Raw genomic sequence first — 16,319 nt, 5'->3', positions numbered from 1 at the left:
ATCGGAATGATCATCTCTAAATACATAAGAAAAAAATATATATGGAAAGATACTTTTTTTTTGCTTTTGCAACTGTCCGGTTAATTTCTGGACTATAAAATTTAACTGGATTGCCTCGTGGATTAGTTTAAGTGCGAACTCACGATTTGTGATGAGTTAGTCTTAGTTAGCACGAGGCACGCCATCAACAAAGTTGTTAATTATTGTAGAGCAAATTTCTTATTTAGATCACTTTCTAGCTTTTTCGAAATAATTAAATAAATTTAAAAAAAAAACATTTATAACCCTTACAAGCAGGATTCGATTCCCACCTAAATGTTTTCCTTCGAAGGAACGACCAAAACCTAAGGGCCAAGCAAGCCAAAACACTATAAAGAAGAATAAGAATATTCCACATAGTAAGTTTAATAAATTAACCGATAATGCCTTATATTCTCATTCACCCATTTCAAAAGTCTACGAAAGTAAAATATTCGTTAAGTAGCGGCAAATTTAAATTGCGGCACATTGCAACCGGTTCAACTTTTCAACCCCTCTCCATAAACACATGTCAAAAACGTCATAATTTTATTTACAACGAAGCTGCAAAACAAAAGGGGATGGAGAAAGGGGTTGAACACGGTAACATATTTTTCGACTACGGTTATTTGCGGCTAATTAAATCTACCACTCCTTGCTAATCAGCTGTTGGACTAGTGTGTATGTGTGCGTGCATGCTCGAAGGTAGATAATCCCATTCTTCCATCGTTTGGCTTGGTTTTATTACTTAAACACAACCGCCCGGTACGGACGCTGGTACGTGTGTGCCCTTGAAATCACACTGAAACTGTGAAAGTTTGTGACATTCAGTGGAATTTTATTGCCCGTGGTCATACTGTTGCATCAATTTGTGCAAGAAGGAAGTTGATTCGCTAACAAAAATGATAAAAGTGTTGTGTTATACAATTAAAACAGCAAATACTCCGCTTAGTATTGCGGCAAGAGGATTCGCAACGTCCGGCATTCTGAACGAAAACCACAAGTAAGTCAAAAGAAATGGGTAATCCAACAGGAGCGCAACAGGTTGCTGTTTTTTTTTTCAGGGAAAGTTCCCCGAAAAAGTTTCTCTTCCGGAATGAGATTTTACGGCAACGTTTTCTTATTGCTTTACTTTCTTTTCAGATGTAAACTGTTAGTGGTTGGTGGGGGCGCCGGAGGATGTTCCGTGGCGGCAAAAGCATCCAACAAGCTGGGGGCCGGAAAAGTGATTGTGCTGGAACCGGCTGATGTAAGTTGCAGTATTAACAGCTAAAAATACTTTCATCGATCTTTATCAATTGAATGTTGAAAAAATGAACCAAAAACCAATGGGATTCTTCCTAATCAAATGAAAGTCAATTGGCTACTGCTGCAATATCAGCAGCAGTGCGGCTTATCGACTTCCTGTCGCTTCGTGGTTGCGTTTGTTAGCCCAATTGAGTGTTGTAAAATGCATGTATTCTGCTTAGCAACATTCGTTACGCATTGTTCTCTTTTTGTTTCAACGGTTTCGCTCTTAAGCTGGCCTTTTTTGGTGTTATTTTTATTTATCTCAATTAGCTAGTCTGGTCTGACAGACTTAGCCGTATTTCGACCGGACATTTGGACAGTCATCATTGTGTAACTTGTGTTAATGAACTAAACAAACTATAGTGACTTTGCATTTTGTCCCAAGCAAAAAAGATCGAACGGGAAAATAGCCGTGAATGTTTTATTAGTACTCTCCTACCCCTTGTTCGTTTCATTTTTATTGCTCTAATGGCCTCGAGAGAATTTATTTACTGCTAGGAATTGGATGGGGCACAGCAATGCATATAAAAAAAGCGTAATAACAATTTTATATTTCTCAAGCACGCTGCTCCTACACACAGGGTTGCTCTAGTCAACTCAAAACCATAAGCAAACAATTCAATCCCGTAAAATACATTTCAACAAAAGCAATGGAAACTCAAATGATCTGTCATTGGTGGCTTTGTGTACGTTCGACAAACTTTTGATAATGTTGAATTTGGATTTTACCAATTGAAAATGAAGCTTAAAGTGTTGGGTTTTATACAGAAACCCTGTAAATCAATTAAAACATCATTATGCTATTTTCCTTCTTCCAGAACCACTATTATCAGCCAATGTTCACCCTAATCGGCGGTGGCATTAAAAAGCTGGAGGACAGCTTTCGCCCGATGAAGAGCGTACTGCCCGCGCTGGCCACGTGGATCAAGGATTCGGCCGCAAAGTTTGAGCCCGAAAGTAACACCGTCCACACCAGTGGTGGTGATACAATCGAGTACGAATATTTGCTCGTTGCCGTCGGATTGCAGCTGAATTACGACAAAATTCCGGGCCTGCTGGAAGCCCTTTCGATACCGAACGGGAAGGTGTGTTCCAACTACTCGCCGAAGTATGTCGACCGTACCTACCAGGCGCTGAAGAACTTCCGCACCGGCAACGCCGTGTTCACCTTCCCGAACAGTCCGGTCAAGTGTCCCGGAGCGCCCCAGAAGGTGCTGTACATTGCGGAGCACTATTTACGCAAGGTAGTTTTGGCAGTTGTGGCTGGCTGACAGGGTTAGTGCAATTGATTAAAACAATTTTTTTACTTCAACCACCAGTCTAGAAAGCGCAAACATGCGCAGCTCCATTACAACACATCTCTGCCGGTGCTGTTCGGCGTAAAGCACTATGCCGATGCGCTCTGGGAAATAGTGAAGAAACGGGACATTAATGTAAATCTGCGCACGAACCTAGTCGAGGTGAAACCCGGCACGGATGAAGCTGTGTTCGAAAATCTCGACAAGCCGGACGAACGGTTTACCGTTAAGGTAAGGTTAAGTAGGTCAGGTGCCTGCGGGCAGGCCACGGACGAACGGGTTGGAGAGGGCACTATTGTAACATGACATCAATCCAATGAGTGTGTGTGTGCATACGATTTGCTTGTGCATATTTGCAGTACGAGCTGCTGCACGTCACGCCGCCGATGGGTGCCCCGGATGTGCTGAAGGCTTGCAAAAGCCTAGTTACCGAGGTGGGCTTCGTAGACGTGAACAAGGATACGCTGCAGCATCAGAAATTCAGCAACGTCTTTGCGATCGGTGACTGCTCATCTTCGCCGAATTCTAAAACAGCCGCGTCCGTCGGTAAGCGAAAACGAGACCTCATTGTACATGCAAATGAAGTAGGCAGGCAGGCAGGCAGCCAAAGGCAGGACTGTTGTTCCATTTGCATTGCATATGCATATTCGATGATGGTGGAACGATCCATTTGTGTGAACGCATCTTGTCGTTCTTTTTCTTCCTTTCAGCCGCCCAGTCGCAAGTGGTGTACAAAAATTTAATGGCTGTGATGGAGGGCCGCACACCTAATCGAGTTTTCGACGGGTACGCGTCCTGCCCGCTGGTCACGGGATACAACACGTGTATGCTGGCCGAGTTCGATTACTCGCTGACGCCCTTGGAAACTTTCCCGCTCGATCAGCGCAAGGAGCGCTTCACGATGTACCTCATGAAGAAGGATTTCATGCCCCCGCTCTACTGGCATCTGCTGCTGAACGGTCTGTGGAATGGGCCGGGACTGATGCGAAAGTTGATGCATTTCCGGCTGTAAGCGCAACGCGTTGAATGACCTGTCTGGTACATTGGTTTATTTTGCTCTTGGTTGTCCAACTTTTCGATATCGATCGAATAGAAATGAAGGGATGAGAGATTATACATCACATTAGTATCGATCTAACCACTGCAAACTAATCCACTGGTGATTGAATCAAATTCAAAATGCAATTATTTCACAGTCTATCTTCTGAATTTTAACGATAGTATTGTAAATGTTTAAACGAGCTTAAATCTAAATTCTACATGGTATACAAAATCATTTGGCAAATAAACTATCAATGCAAATAAATATCAGGCGCTACATTTTAGTAAAAATATTTTAATAAGCATTATTTTCAACAACTATTCATGATCATACATCCTTGTTTGTAAATTTTAAAACAACACAACAGTGCAAGGGGCAATATCCCCGTCATGAAATAACGTTTTCAAATCGTTTTCTTCAATTACGTATGTATTTAAAAATAATTTTGAATGGCTAAGTTTTTCTCAATTTTTTGCCATTTCGTTGTTTTTTCTTGCTTTTTTGAAAATTTCTTTTATAAAATAAAATAAACATTTCTTTCCGAAATGTCCTTGGATCGACCACAGTGCAGAGCCAGACCAAAACAAACAAACGTCAAAACGGTTTCGATTTGGCTTCTGCTGAACTTTGTTCCGCATCATGCGATTGTAAACTTACGGTTCAGGAGTTACTCCGTTTTGTGGAGCGTCGTGAAATGTGAAAAATTGTGCATAACGTGCATTGAACTTACACCGATTCCATCTTTCCTTTCAACGTTCCCACATAAAGACCATTCCGCTGGCGGAAGTTGTGATGTGCTTGCGGCCACGGCTTCTCCGCTTTAAGATCGTTAACCGTACTGCGGGCTGATTATCAAGGAGGCAACGATTCCTTATCTATTCCTTATCCCGTGCCACAGCCATTCGCTTGCCTCCCGTTGCACACGTAACATGGGTCTGATAGGTTTGGTGTTGATGATTTTGGATCCTTTCAAAATCGTACGAAACTATGTATTCAAACCGGTCGCTACGCTGGGCCTGGCCGCTGCCGAGGAGTACCGAGCGCGGAAGGAAAAGAGTGTGACCACTACGAAGAACGTGTTCCTGAAGCTGCTCGTCGTCGTGCTGGTCGGCTTTTCCGTCGTGTGGGCCTCCATCTTCCTGTACCTGTACTTCTACTACTCCTACATGCCCTCCGTTTTGCACGTGAAGGATGTGCACCTGAACATACGGTATGTGCCCATGGCCTGACGGCAGAATGTGTGCAGCGCACGCTTCACCGAAGCAGCATGACCGTTATTAACTCGATTTCTTCTCGATTTGCAGCGAATGTAAAGATAATGCGTACGATTGCAAACCTTATCCGACGGCCAACGTTGCGATGACTAATCATCAACGGTTCCTGATGGTGGGACAGCCATACAAGATCGTACTGAACCTGGAAATGCCCGAATCTGAACACAATGGTAAAATAGGTAATCGGTTGTAGCAAGTGTTTGTCCTACTGCTCTCGGGAGGGCGGTGTACTTGGGTTGTAGCTGGTGTTGTAGTGTGTGTTTAAGCATCCTTCCACAACAAACCAATTCATCTTTCCTTCTTCCCACGTTCAGGCATGTTCACCGTGTGCGGTACGGTAAAGGACTACGGGCACGTCGAGGTGGCGCGTTCCTGCCGCATGTCCATGCTGCACTACAAATCCGACCTGTTGAAAACGATTCTAACATTCGTGTTTGCGCCACTGCTAGTATTCGGCTATCGGGAGGAGAAGCAGCTGGTAACGGTGGAGCTGTTCTCCAACTTTCTCGACGACTCGACCCATCCCGCCACCAACATCGACATCACCATCCACTGTCGGGACATCCAGCTGTACTCGGCCCAGCTACAGGTGGTCGCGAACTTTACCGGCCTGCGATATCTAATGTTTAATTGGCCCGTGCTGTCCGCGCTTATCGGTAAGCAAGTCATGCCTCTTCTCGCAGCGCTATGTTTTCGCTCGTCGCGGAATGCGGATAGTAATGTACCTATATTGTGTCGTTGCAGGCATTACCACGAATCTATTTTTCATTCTAATCGTCTGCGTACTGAGCTGGTACCACTGGGACGATACGGAGTGGATATCGGACATCCGGGACAGGTACCAGCAAATTGTGAAGGGCGTATCGAAGGTCGCTGCAATGGAGCAAACGAAAGCAGTCAACCCGCTCAAGGACACAGACACGCCATCGAAAGACTGGCTTCTAGACGAGGAGTGATATTGGTATGGAGCTAAGTGGGGTTTTTGTTTTTTGTTCGTGGGGTTGTAATAAAGTGTTACATTTTTTACATACTTTTTGATGTGATAGTATCGGATCGGAGGGTATGATGTATTTTTTAAATGCGCATCATTTAAAATAACGAGCAGAGCGCACCGACTTTGCAGGATGGTGTGTTTGACAGGGGTGTCAAACTCGTGTCGACCAACGGAACCCTACAACGTTTGCAATCGACAGTAAATGTGTCCAATAGAAATTGTGCAATCGCAATATTTCGCAATCAAGATAATTATCAGACAAATTTAGTAACTTCATGTTGAGTGTGCCACCATAAGTAAGTTGTGTTTTCCATCGATTGATTGATTATCTATATAAATATGCATTATTTCTTCAAACGGTTGGACTATCACCAATTCTATTAAATATTTTCTAGTGGAGTGAAAATAAGCATTACATTATATCATAGATATTTCAATAGTAGTTTTTTTTACCACAGGAATAGACAACAACCCTCCTTGGGTTGTATGTCGACATTTCCGACCAAACGAACCTCGTTCAACAACTACAGTCGCTATGCGATCGTACAGTTCAGTAAAGTGATCGAGGATTTTGAAACATATAATTGTAGATATAAGAAACATTTATGAATCCAGCATTAAAATATAAGAATCACAAATGAAAATACCAATTATTGATCTATCCGGCCCACCAATACAGTGTGGCGGTAATATTTAATTTAATTTAATTTTAACACCCATGAGTCACAGGCTGGATCGCGCATCAATCAAAATTTAAAACCACCAACACACATTTTTTCCTTCGCCCACCACTTCTTTACCCCGCTTTTCTCCAACGGGCCAGAAGATTTAATTTGCACAAATCTTACTCCTTCCCACAATCGAATGGCCTTGGAGGAAAAAGGAAAATGCGTGTCCGTAGCTTGTCTTACAGTCACAGGTACGAGACAACCAGAGAGAGAAAGAGTGAGACAGCCCGAACACAGCGCAGCTTCGTCGTGGCCGAAATAATAGGGAAATTGAAAATGGTTTTTAAAAATAGCACAATCGGCAGTTTGGCTGCCGAGCACGTTTCACGTTCTGTCCTTCCCAATCACCCCTTGCACACCCCCCCATCGCGTGCCAGTTATCGCGCAGACAGTGGTGGGGCGTAGTTCTCTGACTCGACTTGAAATGTTTCCCTCCCTTCGCCTCGACCCGAGTGGGCCAGGGGGATCGCACTGATGCTCCTATTACGCAAGAGCCGAGGGCGCATTATCATGCGCAAATTTGGCAAACTTGGTTCCTTCAAAACGGAAAACGAGATTACACTTCCATCTCCTAGGCACGGCACGGACAGCAAACGACAGCGGGCACAGGCCGGCGCGTAACGGGAAACGATCAGCAAACACTCCAAGCACTCTCAAACCCACAAGCTACAGCGCGGGCATGATGACATCATTGCAACTGCCGTCACAAGGCGGGTTGTAATAAAAAAGTACACACACACAATCTGTTCAAAATAGTAGAACCTCTAAATGTCGTCAGGAGAGAGAGAAAAACCCGGCTCCTTATGGAGTTGCTGAATCAAGAAAACAAAAAATAGAAAGAAATAGAAAGTTGTGTTTGGGAGCGTTTTGGGGGAGAGAAAGCTGAGCAAACATGAAGTAAAGCACTGTTGAACTACGGTATACACGTTCATACACACCTTCTTCGCACCGGCAGTACGAACACCAAACAAACATCGAGAGAGTTATCCAAATTTTTCGATCTGTCATCAGCTCTTGTCTGATGAACAATATGTTTACATCGAAGGTTCGAAAATAAGTTTGAAGATAAAAGAAACACATTTACGTACACATTATCAAAGATTCTTTTGTTGACGTGTAACGGTCGCTATTGTAAGAGAGAGAGAGAGGAGTTTGAATTTGCCTTTGGTCTATCTCATTCGATATGTACCTCGCATATAGTTCGCTTATGATCATCAACAATGATGGTGAGATGATGGGGAAGATAGGCTTAGAGCTGCGAAAATTCGGCCAAACCGTGTGTCCAGTCATCTGGCAGTCAAATAAACGACATCTTTATGAGCCAGCAGCAACAATGAACGGCAACTGGTGGTAAAATGACGATAATTTCGCGGTTTCATGTCTGGTTCCCAGGCGTCTTATGTCTTTTTTTCTGCACAATTCTCCAAGAAAAATCTTCAACCTCTCGGTCGATGACACTCTGCGCCTCATACGCTCATAATCGTAGTACGCATTAGATCACAATAGAGCAGCAGTGTTGCAGATGATCGAGAAACGATCGCGATCGAAGAGAAGGCGGTGAAGAGAACACCCGCTCCACATCATTTCTTGTTTTTTTTTTTCCAACAATTAGAGACTCCAGTGCATGCATTGCGATACGTGTACGTCAATTATGCCAAGATACAAATCATCGCGTATGTCGACACGTACTCATTGCTGGTAAGCGATGACGTCTCTCTCTCTACTGTCGTCTGTAACACGCTGCTGTCGACACGCATTCTATCAACCGGTGCTGGAACTCTGGCTTTGGATATCGTGCGTAATTAAAATTATCATTCAACACACACACACACACACACACACGCACGAGCGGACGTTAAATTAGAATCGGAACTGCCCCCAGACAGGAAGCTCCGTTCGTACGGCTGCCCGGAAGAACACACACACTGGCAAAGGGCCGATTCCAATCGCAATTGTCCCATCCGCCTGTTCGTCTGTTGCATTTTTGCGCACTCTCCCAACCCGTCCAGCCCACCGGTCGGGAAAACGGGTGAGTGAGTAATTAGAACTTAGATTTACAACCCAACCCCCCCTACGACTCCCTCTCTCCACCGGAACTGGTTAACGCGAACGGGAGTTTGTGCAAACAGACCCCCCCCACCCGCAGGCCACAACACCACCATTCCGGAAGTTGGGTACATGAGCGTTTCCGTTTGCTCCAAGCGGGTTGGCGGAGTGAAAGAAAAGAAAGTTGTTGGGGACCGGGAGGAGAGGGAACGGATAGCAACGGGAACGGATCCGGCATTGGGTTTACGGCACTTTTCTACCCTCTTTCATTGGCCGGCCAACGAACGGAAGGAAGTGCATGTATAGAGTATGATTGTGGTCTGCGCGCTCATCCTGCAAGCGATCTCAACACTCGGCAGACGATCAAGTTAAGGGGGAAAAAAAGGAAATGATGTCGGAGGGGGAGAGGGTAAATTCTAGCAAAAAAAGATAAGAGTCTCTTAGCTACCTTTAGTGCAAGGTAAGAAGACGGAAAAAAGAGATCTTCATCAGCCCTATGTTGCTTCCTATCCGTCACCTCGAATACAGTGGAGGGGTGCTGATCACTTCCTGAGTGCTGTGATAACTAGGGGTCTCCGGTGTCTCCCTCAATAGAAAACAGTCAACACACAAACGCACAGACACATCGCAGACCGTTCTTGCCCCATTTCGCCCCATCCCTCCACACACGCACTACTTGCTGCTTACCCGACTACGCAAAACGCCCGAAGGCGACACATCCGGCTGATTACTTCATCGGATTCGCTTGCGCTTTATCCCCGCCGCAGCCGAGTTTATTGCTCCCGTATGGATCTCAAAAATAAACATGTGTGGCGCGCGCACACGCAACGAAAAAAAAGAGTATCAAACAGCTTAACGGTGCGCGTAATACGCGAGAGACATTCGCAGTTGGGACAACCGAAGTTTTGGGGACGAAAGTAAGGGAGATAGAGATAGAGAAAGGCACTAACCATGAAACGCTACCATGTGTCAATACGCTGTCGCTGGCGGCTTAGTGGTCGGTCGTGGGGGCATTGAAGGAGGAGTTAAATTTGGATTAGGATATTGTCGGGAATAGGCACTTAGGACGGTGATGGCGCAAAAAGAAGTACAATTTCCAAGCTTTACCCCTCTACACACAACGACACGTAGTGGGCGACAGGAATGAGCTACTATGGATGGTTTTGACTTTAAAGATTGACTTTGAAGAGGTTTCGTCGGAATAGTGTAAACTTCCCAATAAATCGAGTTCTCTTAACTTAGTTCATCGTTTGTTCCTCTGGACATGGCAATTGTATTTCGCATACTAGAATGCATTTTCAAAGAGAGCAATATAAAAAAGTAGTAGTGTTGGGTGCGTCTGATTCAGTTGAGTTTGAATGAATCTTTGAAAAGCTTTAATGAATCTGGATCTCGATTGAAAAGAATCTTGAAAAATACATGAATTTCAACATATCTAGGGAATAATGAATCTTCAAAGATTCATAGAGCTTGAGCTTCTTCTTATCCTTCTTCTTGGCGTAACGATCTACATGATCATACCAGTCTATAAGCCTCTGGTGACTTCATAGCAAGTATAAACACGTAGCCGGATAGTCTGTCCTTGCTACGGGGAGATGGTCCATTGAGCTTGAACTCAGGACGGCCATATTGTTAAGTTGTGCGAGTTAACACCACTGTACCACGGGATCGTGTAAATTCAATATCTTGAAAATTAAAATTCTCTACAGATTCTTGTTTTTTTAGAGATCTGTGAATCTTTATCGAATCTTTATTCATGCATCTTTGGAGATTCGATGCGACATTCGATTCATGAAACACAATACTAAAAAGAAGTAAGACTTGTTGATCTGCTCTAATGGTGTTAGTGATCCACCAAACCCGTTTACAGTCTCGAATTCGAGCAGTTTATGCGCTTCGAAGATATCAGCGTAACTGGAATATCGGCGTATGTCAAATATCACAATTTTCCGCCAAAACACGTTCGATGTACGTGCAATTTTGATTAAAAGTGAAAGTTTTTAGCATTAAAATAATTATGTAACAAGGTTCGTGCTAATTTTCTAAGCACATTATTTTCTTTTTCGACTAGATTAGATTAGTATACAGTTAGTACGCTAATGGTGATATTTAGTGAATTAACGTATAACAAATCTCAGTGGTTCCCATGGGCGTTATAAATATTTCTTAGTCCAGCATTTTCGAGACGAGAAATCATTGTAATAGCAAATCATGAACGCCCGCGTCTTACTTAAGGTAAGCAGACCACACATTGGTAGCACCAGAACAACCCCTCCCTCCCCCCTCCCCCCACATCTTTGCATATCGAAGGGAATTGAATCTTTATTAATTCAGCTCTAACCTTGAGCTGAAATTTTCAATTCTTCAACCATCTGGTACCCACATTGAATGTGGCACCAGACACAAAACAAGCAACGTCCCCTTCAACACATCCAGAGCAGCAACGATCCTGCTAGTTGCGCATGTGTGTGTGTGCGTGCGTTTCTTCGTCTATGTGTGTGTGTTGATAACGGATGAATTACCCAACAATGTTCACAATCACAGCGATAACGCACAGCCCCTTAACAATACACAAAACAAACACAGAGCGTTAGCATCCCCTTATTCCCCCCCCCCCCCCTCTTCACTCCCTTCAGTACGATCCACCGTGTTCGTGTTCAGCAGCTGACGGAATGTGCTGAACTACGTCTCTGCGTATGTGCGTACGCTAGTACGTACGCAAATGTGCAAGTGTTCGTACTGCCGTGAACGCATCTTCCGCAGCAGCCCGACTTTCGATGACGTCAGCAACAGTAGGCGAGTGCGTGCGCACGCAAGCAAAGCGACAGCTCTCTCGCTCTCGCTCTCTCTCTTTTTCGATCAGTTAATTTACGGCGCCAGTGCAAAGTGTGTTCGATTGGTGTCCAATTGTCCGCGTATGTAGAAAACTAAATGTCTTCAAAACGCGTACTCTTATCGTACTCATCATTGTCGGGTCACACCAGCGTATGGGCCGTAGACCCAGCCATGACTGTGTGTTTGTGGCCTAGTTGATAAGCCGCAAATTGCTGAAGTTTGTTGGCTAGCAATTTCTAAGCCCAACCCACGAGATCAAGGGGGTCTGTGCGATGGGGTGCGCCTAGCAGCTGGTCTGCCCCTGTGTGAGTACATTTAAATTTTAAATGCCCCGCGCCGGGCGTGCGCTCTCTCTTTCTCTTTCTTTATCTTTCTCTCTCTCTCTCTCTCTCTCTCTCTTGTCCGAGATGATAAATCTCCGGAAGAAGTCTGCAAAGGCGTGGCAGGATGGGCCAACACTATTGCACACTCACACGCACACATATATACAGGAAAATTCGCTTCCGTTGCGTTGCAGATAGAACCACGTCTGGCATTGGGGTGGCCGAAAGTTGTGAGTGGTGGCCGAAGGGCTAACGCCGGTACTGGGGGTGTGTTGGGATGGGAACGTGGGGCAGAAATTGCGAAAAACGAAACACACTAATCGACAAAACGGTCGAAATATGCAAACAGAATCATTCTCGAGTCGGTCGTTTCCTCCGTTACATCTCCGGCTGTCTTCTTTTTCTGCTTTTTGTTGTGTGTGTGTCTTGGTGCCCCAAGCACCCCTATGGCGTAGTGTGAGATCTCGTGATCGGTTGTGTTGGGAAGCCAGGCGCCGGAATTGGCACCGTTGCGGCCCCTTTCCTGCGCATGGCATCCGTACCTCACCCCCTCGCCCCCCCCCCCCCCCCCCACCATTTGGAGGCCATTTTTTAACGGGAGACGATAGTATCTCGGTGTGGGCCCTATATGTAATAGACACGATCGGTATCGCTTGTGTGTGTGTGTTTGCTCCAGTTTGCGTGTTGTGTTCGTGCGCGGGAGGTTAACGCGATAGATTAGAGTCGCCGACATTGCTGCGAGCGCTTGGAACGCGCAAAGCAGGTTCGCTCGCTGGTTTGCTGAAATGCTCTATTCTCCGGTACGGAAGTAAAGTCACGGCTTTGGCCAACGCTGGCCATCGATCACCAGCATCACTTACTGTTACCATATTGCCTGTGCTCTAATATCGAGATTGGCGCATGCAGATCGAATCCTAGCTTGGCCGGCTTATGCCACTTGAAATTCTTGGCGATCTTCGGCAGCAGTTTCGGGCAGTTTAGCAACCGAATTGCCAATAACGGTGCTCCATAGAGGAAGCTGTATCAGGCGTTCGTTGGTTTGTATGTGATGTTGGTGTTTGAGGCGAAATTACACATCACCACTGCTAATCATTTTTGCATTTGGAAATGTTTGGAGAAAGCTATTCCATTTTTTTTTTCAATTCGTATAACAATATGAAGAAAAGAAGAGAGCAAGAGTGACTACGTTAGAAACAGTTTCCAATTCCGGTTGTATCTGTTGGTTTCGGCAATCCTAAAGCAGCAAATTTTATTTTTTATGTTACTCCCTATTGTTTTCTGGTGCTCTTTGGAAATAACTTATCAAGAAAATAATGTCATTGAAACAATTATTTCGATTCTTACTTATTTTGTGGCATAATATGAATTTTGCTGAGCTATTCATAAATCATAATCATAATCATAATGAGCTTTCCACGAAAGTGGAAATTTGAATGTTTTGTTATATTTACTTCACGCGGAGAATTCAATTACCTTTCGTTCGTTACATAAACCACACTGAAACAGTCTAAACTAGGGGATGGGTAATCATGAGCGAACCTGGAGAAACGTTTCGGCACCTTGATTGGAGTGAACAACATCAGGTTCAGCTATTCAGCTTCATTCAATTGCCGAATCTAATGCAGTTCATGCAGGAGGTTTCAGAAGGTTCTCATAATGTTGGGATACTTTCTTTACTTTGGCTTACGTGCCAATATCCTCTAGGAATTTTCAATGTGTCCGTTCAAAATCTAATCCAATAGGAATTTCCTAAATTGTGTCAGTCCAGAGTCAATTCCCGGCACATAGACGTCTACTTCCACCTAACAAACTGTCCCAAAATTATGAGGACCGCTGAAAAATTCTATAAAATCCTGCAAACGATCGTACCATACTTTCCTGGGTCCTATTAACAACATTATAAATGTCGGTCTGAAGTTACTGACAACGATAGGTCCAAAAATCGCTCATAAGTTCCTGAGAACAATCACTAGGAATATTGCTCATATGAACAACGCTCCAAATATCGTTCGCAAATAGCTATGAACAATCGTTCCTTTCCAGCAGGGAACGAATCCAATACACTCGGTCAGACTTTTTTCCATCTCTCTGTCCAAATATTCGCTTTTTCTACATTTTTGAATGCTTTTCATGTGACCAGCAACACTAATGTACTTCTTCTTTGGCACAAAAACCGCTGTCGGTCAAGACCAGCCCTGTACCCAATAGTGAAAGTGAGCTTGGCTTTCAGTGACTTTTTATTACCATAGCAGGATAGTCAGTCCTACGTATGGGGGCACGGTCTATTCGGGACTTGAACCCATGACGGGCATGTTGTTAAGTCGTACGAGTCGAGTACGAGTAACACTAATGTACATATTAATATATTAAATTATTGTATTAATCGTGTGTGAAAGGATGCAAGCTACGCAAAAAAGGATGTTTATTTACATCATCTTTACCCTTCTTCAAAACAATGTATCCCCAATATTCATCTGGAAAGAGCACTACTTAAACCGTGTGTGTGTGTTTTTTTTTATTATGCAAAAACTTTCTCAGCCCCCCCCCCCTCATTCTCTCCCCTCAAACACGTGCGATACTGCTGCCGCTGCTGTTTGCGCCGGGCTAGTCGCTGCTTTCAAAAGGAAATTAATCTCCTTTCCATCTATCTGTATTACCCGCCCCGCTCCCCGGCGTAACGGCCTATCCCTCAAGATCGTTACCGTAGCCCTCCCCTCCTTTACCCACGGAGGTCCGCGATCCAATCAGCCGCGATTGATGTGCAAAAAATTGGCGCTGCCAACCCTTTTCTCCACTACCTGGCGTGGAAGTGGCGCAACGAAAAAAATGGCTCGTTTTGTTTGGAATGGAAAAAGAAAGAAGAAAAAAAGGTAGGACTACAAAAAAAAAACCACACTCGAAACAAAAAAAAGGGGGAAGAAATGCGTACCGTGGCGAGACCAAATTGGCAATCGCGGGGCGAATGCAGGACGGCGAAAGCAAGATAAAAATCCGATAGCACCAACAACCAGCAACAACAACAACATCAGCAAACACACATACAAACAAAAGAACAGCAAAACTGGCAACAGCAAAAGAGGTTTCCGCGATCGAGCGACTCGGCTGGGCGATCGATCGCGGGAGGGTTCGGAGGAAGAAAGGAAACACACATAAAGAATTCAACCCTTAAAAGCCAAAAACTTAAACCGAAACCGAAAAAAAAACAAAAAAAAACAACGGCAACCAAGAACAACAACAACACAATCCGCTGTTCTGCAGAAATCGTGAGATGGGGTGTCCCTCCCTCCGGTGGAAAGTGCGCTTGATTTATTGACCGGCGTTTTGGTCTTTTGGCCGGCCCGGCCTGGCCCCCGTCGTCCGTGCGTTTGGTCCGCGTGTGTGCGGTGTTTTGCTAAATTTATTCAAATTTCAAGTTCAATACACAAAATACCGCAGGCCATTCGATTCGAGTGCGTGCAAAAGCGAGAGAGAGAGAGAGAGAGAGAGAGAGAGAGAGAGAGAGAGAGAGAGAGAGAGAGAGAGAGAGAGAGACGGGCGATCGGTCACGGCGTACAAACGTAAGCATAAACCGGCCTTCCTTCATGGTCCTTTGGGTCCTACGGGATCTCAGATGCCGTCAAAAACCGTTTCGCACGATGACGCTGTTTGAAACCCCTCCTCCCGAACCACCCAACCCCCACTCCCCAGCCATCGGAATAAAAACGGCAATCCGTTGTGCGGCCAATGTGCAGCAACCCCGCCAGCAAATGTGGCATTAAATCGGCCCAATGTCGAAGGTGACGCATGCCGAAACAGCGCTACAAGGTGGGTTGAGGGTGGCGGTGGTAGTTGACGATTGTGGTTGCAGGCAGAAGGCGAAGTGGTAGGCGGTGTGTCGGATTGCGCAGGAAGCGATAGAACCGGAATGGCAGAGCGGGTGAATGGCCCGGATCAGATCGACCTACCTACCCGAAATGCTTCATTCTAGAAAGAGAGAGCGAGAGAGATGAAGAAAGAGAGAGACAGAGAGAGAGAGAGAGAGAGAGAGAGAGAGAGACAAGCTAAGGCGAGTACGTTTATGCGATCGACCGCCCAGAACGATCCTTCACTCTCCACTTTGGACCACACGATCGCTAGGGGGTGGCGGGGTTGTCGGCCTATGGGTGATTGGGGTTGCGTTGGGGATCGGTTCGGGGTGGGCCCAAATCCAGGCCACCCGAGTGAAAAGCGCAAAAAGGAAGCAAAACCGTTTCAGACCTCCGACCACGACCAGCGAGCGCTTCAGACTGGTGCGGCGTGAGGGAGGGAAGCGGGGGTTCAGGAAAAGAGAAAAGTCTTAACGGCAAATGTCCAACAACGCGACCAGTAACGGACAGTGACGGCAGCGGCAACGAGCGGGCTCAAACTTCCCGGGCAGCGGGAATAAACAAAACTTTTATTGAAATACACAAATTTAAAGCGATGCCAACACGCACCTACTTGGTAAATTCTG

General features: G+C 45.2%; 2 protein-coding genes across 3 annotated transcripts; both read left to right on the top strand.

Moving 5' to 3' along the window:
• Positions 1 to 585: 585 nt before the first annotated feature.
• Positions 586 to 3,940, top strand: LOC121587756 (sulfide:quinone oxidoreductase, mitochondrial). Its single transcript, XM_041904849.1, has 6 exons — positions 586 to 1,021; positions 1,162 to 1,267; positions 2,127 to 2,552; positions 2,628 to 2,837; positions 2,966 to 3,152; positions 3,317 to 3,940. The coding sequence occupies exons 1-6, from the start codon at positions 921 to 923 to the stop codon at positions 3,616 to 3,618; spliced, it is 1,332 nt and encodes a 443-aa protein (XP_041760783.1). The 5' UTR covers positions 586 to 920; the 3' UTR covers positions 3,619 to 3,940.
• Positions 3,941 to 4,237: 297 nt separating this feature from the next.
• LOC121587757 (seipin) lies at positions 4,238 to 5,952 on the top strand. 2 transcript variants are annotated; one of them, XM_041904851.1, is made up of 4 exons: positions 4,238 to 4,858; positions 4,953 to 5,092; positions 5,237 to 5,578; positions 5,667 to 5,952. In XM_041904851.1, exons 1-4 carry the CDS (start codon positions 4,578 to 4,580, stop codon positions 5,876 to 5,878), a joined length of 975 nt encoding a protein of 324 aa, XP_041760785.1. In that variant the 5' UTR covers positions 4,238 to 4,577; the 3' UTR covers positions 5,879 to 5,952. The 2 variants fall into 2 exon arrangements, with proteins under 2 accessions (XP_041760785.1, XP_041760784.1); XM_041904850.1 differs by having other exon boundaries at positions 4,239 to 4,858; positions 4,953 to 5,101.
• The last annotated feature ends 10,367 nt before the right edge of the window (positions 5,953 to 16,319 follow it).

Source organism: Anopheles merus, chromosome 2R, assembly GCF_017562075.2.
Source record: "Anopheles merus strain MAF chromosome 2R, AmerM5.1, whole genome shotgun sequence".
NCBI classification, from domain to species: domain Eukaryota; kingdom Metazoa; phylum Arthropoda; class Insecta; order Diptera; family Culicidae; genus Anopheles; species Anopheles merus.
Note: the sequence above shows the minus strand (reverse complement) of the source record. Positions and strands in the feature narration are given on the sequence as shown.

Excerpts from the sequence above, each read along its gene's own strand:
- LOC121587757 (XM_041904850.1), top strand. The coding sequence starts at position 4,578 with ATGGGTCTGATAGGTTTGGTGTTGATGATTTTGGATCCTTTCAAAATC. Across the intron at positions 5,102-5,236 it reads TGAACACAATGGTAAAATAG|GCATGTTCACCGTGTGCGGT; the intron begins GTAATCGGTTGT and ends TCCCACGTTCAG. Across the intron at positions 5,579-5,666 it reads CGTGCTGTCCGCGCTTATCG|GCATTACCACGAATCTATTT; the intron begins GTAAGCAAGTCA and ends GTGTCGTTGCAG.
- LOC121587756 (XM_041904849.1), top strand. The coding sequence starts at position 921 with ATGATAAAAGTGTTGTGTTATACAATTAAAACAGCAAATACTCCGCTT. Across the intron at positions 1,022-1,161 it reads ATTCTGAACGAAAACCACAA|ATGTAAACTGTTAGTGGTTG; the intron begins GTAAGTCAAAAG and ends CTTTCTTTTCAG. Across the intron at positions 1,268-2,126 it reads TTGTGCTGGAACCGGCTGAT|AACCACTATTATCAGCCAAT; the intron begins GTAAGTTGCAGT and ends TCCTTCTTCCAG.